Here is a 5000-nt window from a genome sequence, read left to right on the forward strand (position 1 = left end):
GCTATTCAGAGCATCTGTGGCTATCAGTATCATTTAGCAGGAACTCCTCTTGCTATATACAACCAAGCGCGAGGTTTCTCAGATTTTCCTTTGCAATAAATTGGAATGTACACTGTGAATTCGTTCGAAAAGGCTAACAAGCTTCCACTTAATGAGAAGAAAACTAAAGGTCTTACCATCTGTGGCAAACGCCTTTCCAACAGAATCCCTAATGTCATTTTTATTTCTGTTAATGGATCACAACTTGAAAACGTATAATGTGCAAAGCTCTTAGGTCTGGAAATTGATAAGAAACTGACAGTTCAATCGCATGTTGATACGTTATGTAAGAAACTATCCCAGCGCATTGGAATTTTAAAAAAGATTAGACATTGCCTGGCAATAAAGCATCGAGTTCTCTTTTATAATGCTATTATTAGACCAGTGATGGATTACGTAAGTGTTGTCTGGTCAAACTGTGATAAACATTGTCTCGGTCGTGTTTTAAAGTTACAAAAGAGAGCAGCAAGAATCATTGGTGCTGGTAGTTATACACCCTCTTTTCAGTTATTTAACAAACTTAAGTGGATTCCTTTCTTTGAGAATGCTAAACTAGCCAAGTGTTGTATCATATACAAGCGTTTGCAAGGTCGCGTGCCCAGTTATCTTACAAGCTTATTAGTACTTACCAGTGAGACTCATTCTCGGCAAACTAGATATGCTAAATTTAACATAGTCTGTCCTCGAGTGAAACGAAATACAGAAGGTGGAAGAACATTTACTGTGTCTGCTTTCCAGGAATGGAATAAGGTACTTCTTAAAATGAGGAAATCAGAGACTCTCAAAACCATTAGAAATTCTCTTTGGAACAGGATTTTTAAAGATCAACAATTTTAAAATCATTTTTCATTATAAATTGTGCCGCACGATTATAATTGTTTCATAGTTTTGTAGATATTTAATAATTCTATTGTAAGCCTTAATTATTCCTTATTTTAATCTTGTAATGAGGGCCACTAGTTTATTAGTATTTATATGCTATTTCGTGCTACCCTCGTTAAATAAAGACTTTACTTACTTACTTACTTACTTACTTACTTACTCACCTACTTACTTACTTACTTACTTACTTACTTACTTACTTACTTAGTCAAAGGTATTCGTTTATGCCAAAGAAATTTCATTGGGCGGGAAGTATGAATCACAGAAAACCCAAGACGCATGAGGAGTTGTAAAAGAGGTTATTTATTTATTTGTTTAGGAGCCAGCTTTGTTACCAGGCCCAGCTCCAAGGCATTCCTATTCAGCTTGCGCAGTTTCTACGAGAGCTTTTCCAACACCCGTTTGGATATAAAACCACTTGAAAGGCACCTAGCAGTAACGGTGGATTATGACGTGTTGAAGTTCGGGAATGGTGATTTGACGGTCTATCTGAATAATGGCAGCATCGAGGCCGACATTGGTAATGTTTACCAAGCTCCTACCGTAACAGAATCAAGCAAATTCTTTGCTGGAGAAAGACAGTTTTTGGCGGATGACTTAGAAGTCTTGATTCCTTCAGGTGAGTCAGTTTTCGAAAAGGTCCTGTTTACTAAGGGCAGTATAAACGCCAGTGCTAGGATTACCTTAGTGGAAGGGAAAATTATGAAATACAGCTTATTTTTGCTGAAAAAAAACTATCACAAGTACATTGTAGGCATGCCCTATGACCCAGCTCAATTGATGTGCTCCACGTTCACCTATTTGTGAAATAATTGTGTTTTGGTGAAAAATATTGTTTCCTTCCGCCTTCTTGCAAACAAGGTGTAAGTCTCTCTCACTGGCAAATGGTTGACACTTCCCAATTATGACGTTTTGTGTGGTAATACAAACTTATCACTTCCACAGACTCCGTGTGTGAACCTCCATGCTTTCAAGGACAGTTCTGCGATGAGATCACGGGACAATGTCTTTGCAACTCAGAACTTCGCGACGAGGAGTGGTGCAGACAAAGTAGGTTAATGACTTCATTCTCCACAAAACATACAATAAAACCGTTGCAGAGGTATAATTTAGTATTTGCATTTGTGGTAAATGTAAAATGCCTTTTATTTATTTTATCTTCATCGACCGTTTCCCACTCAAATATCTCTCAGTCTTCATACTGACGTCGACAAGCACTGTCAATATTTTCATCATTACAAAGCCTGGTGACAGTGACGTATCGACGAGAAGTTTATGTCGTCATTTCATTGTCTTGAAAAGCTTCCATTTTTTGGTGTTAACGAAGTGTGCATTATTCTTAAAAAGTAATACTTTTTATTTAACTGAGAAAGAAGAGTGTTCGTCCCCTAACAACAACGCATCACTGATAGTGAACGGGCTGGTTTACTAAAGGCCCGTTTGAACGGATTCAACGTAGGACGAATGAGAGGAAAATTTCATAGAACTCCGGGTTCAAATCCAATCCTTTTCCTGCATTAATGCTTTTGATTGTTTCAATAACAATGGAATTAGTTGGGTTGACATGAAAGTTTGTCCATGCGCAGAGACGTGAAACTCTTCCTTTAAGCAACGACAACGGCGAGGGCAACGAGAACGTCACAAATTTGCATATTTCGTGGGTAAAAACAATAGCTTTGCACGCCCTGCACGTGCGTTTTTCACTTTTGTCCATTTCTTTGCCGTCGTCTGCAAAACAACAACGTGAAATAACCAAATTAGAGGTTTTATAAAGAACGTCAGCACCTGAGGATAAATATTCGTTTTCTCCCCTAAATTAGGGACCTTACTCAAGGACGACTACGACGACAACGAGAACGTTGTCCAAAAAAATATTATTTCACGTTATTGTAAAAATTTCGTGATAACTCCCGGTCATTCGGAATGGAAAGTGTTTATCAACATTGCGGAAATAAAATTGGCATGAACGGTGTGGTTGTTTGGGAAGAAAATTTAAAATATTTCGTCAGGTTCTCACGTCCCCTACGCAACCTCGACATTAGGGAGCTTACGCAAGGACGACGACGACGGCTACGAAAACGCCACAAAACAATGGGTTTTATGAGCAAAAACAAAAGCTCTGCACGCCCTTCACGTGCCTTTTGCATTTTGGTACATTTCTTTGCCGTTCTCGTCCTTACAACAGGGAACTTAAGCAACGACAACGGCGACGGCAACGAGAACGTCACAAATTTGCATATTTAGTAAGCAAAAACAATAGCTTTGCACGCCCTGCACGTGCGTTTTTCACTTTTGTCCATTTCTTTGCCGTCGTCAGCAAAACTACAACGTGAAATAGCCAAATTTGAGGTTTTATGGACAACGTCATTACTTGAGGATAAATTTTCATTTTCTGCCCTTAATTGAGCGCCGTTCCTACCAGCGTCATTTTTGAGGAACTACCACACCCCCGTCATATTAAAAAAGTTGAAATAGTAACGAAGCGATCACAATAACGCGAATTTATATTTTGAGGTGACGTTCTCGTTGCCGTCGCCGTTGTCGTTGCTTAAGTTCCCTAACGACGTGAATTGACCAAAGTTGAGGTTATGTAGAGGACGTGAGAACCTGACGGAACATTTTAATTTTTTTCCCAAACAACTACGTCGTTCATGCCAATTTTTTTCCTGTAATGTTGATACACACTTTCCATTCCGAACGATTTGGGGTTATAACGAAATTAATACAATAACGGGAAATAATATTTTTAGAGCACGTTCTTCTTGGCGACGACGTCGTCCTTGCGTAAGCTCCCTGTTAGTGAATTCACGTCGTCGTCAGGACGAGGACGGCAAAGAAATGTACCAAAATACAAAACGCACGTGCAGAGTGTCCAGAGCCTTTGTTTTTGTTCATTAAACCTATTCTTTTGTGGCGTTTTCGTCGGCGTCCTAGCGTAAGGTCCCTATTAAGCGCCGTTCCGACCAGTGTCATTTTTGAGGAACTACCACACCCTTGAACGTTAAAAAGGTTGAAATTGTCACCAAGTGATTACAATAACGCGAATATATATTTTGAGATGACGTTCTCGTTGCGTCGCCGTCGTCGGTGCTTGAGCTCCTTATTGTTTAGATAATACGGGAAATGTTTTGAGCATTTTTCTTGGAGCCCTTAGTTCGTATACCAAGCAATCGCGAAAATTATTTGCTAAAGATTCATTGCATATTCGCGGAAACCTCCTACGTCACCGCCAGGGAGATATGAATTTCATCACATAAAAGGCCGGGACACACTAGGCGACAAGTCGCAGCGACATGTCTCTGCGACAAGTTGCTCCATGTGTACTACTTGCAAAACAAGTCGCTGCGACACGACGCCTGTTCGGAGCACACGCAGTGATCTCGTATGAGGGGGAATGTGAACTAGTTTTCTAATTGAATATGGCTGACCATATGACGCTCTCTCATTGGTTCATTTATATTTTGTCGCAGCGACTTGTTCCGGGAAGTGTACACACGATGCGACAACGCTGCTTTCGCTAATTTTGTCGCTGCGACTAGTCGCACGAATTCAAACTGGTTTGAATTCGTGCGACTGATCGCGGCGACAAAATTCTGCCGCAGCGACAATGATTTTCATGAAATTAACCGTGTCACACAAGGCGATTTGTTGCAGCGACTTGTCCCCGCGACGTGTCGCAGCGACTTATCGCCTAGTGTGTCCCGGCCTTAAGGGCTATCACATAACGCTTAGTTGAGTAACGCTTGCTTGATTTTCTCAGGTAGTATCAATCCATCTCTAGCTCTTGGAATGCAGAGTGGTGCCATTACTGACGAACAAATCAGCTCATCTTCTCAGTTTAATGACTATCACGCCTCCAGGTATGGAAGATTGCACTTGAAAGAATCACTAAACAACGAGGGAAGCTGGTCAGCTCACATTCTTGATAACAATCAGTGGTTGCAGATTGACCTGGGTAATCATCGCATAGGCGTCAACAAAGTGGCAACACAAGGGAGAAGTGAGTGGAAGCAGTGGGTTACCGAATACAAGCTCCAGTACAGTGACGATGGAGTCACATTCCACTATTACAAAGAGCA

General features: G+C 40.7%; 1 protein-coding gene across 1 annotated transcript in view; it reads left to right on the forward strand.

Annotated features, from left to right (window-relative positions):
• The window catches only part of LOC137984448 (uncharacterized), an 80502-nt gene that overhangs the window by 25874 nt on the left and 49628 nt on the right, over window positions 1–5000 (forward strand). Inside the window, 3 exon segments of the mRNA XM_068831622.1 lie at window positions 1241–1540; window positions 1867–1971; window positions 4682–5000. The exon segment at window positions 4682–5000 is cut by the window's right edge and continues 13 nt beyond it. Of these exon segments, the coding sequence (XP_068687723.1) occupies window positions 1241–1540; window positions 1867–1971; window positions 4682–5000 (724 nt within the window).

The sequence above is a fragment of the Montipora foliosa genome, chromosome 14 (genome assembly GCF_036669935.1).
Source record: "Montipora foliosa isolate CH-2021 chromosome 14, ASM3666993v2, whole genome shotgun sequence".
NCBI lineage: Eukaryota > Metazoa > Cnidaria > Anthozoa > Scleractinia > Acroporidae > Montipora > Montipora foliosa.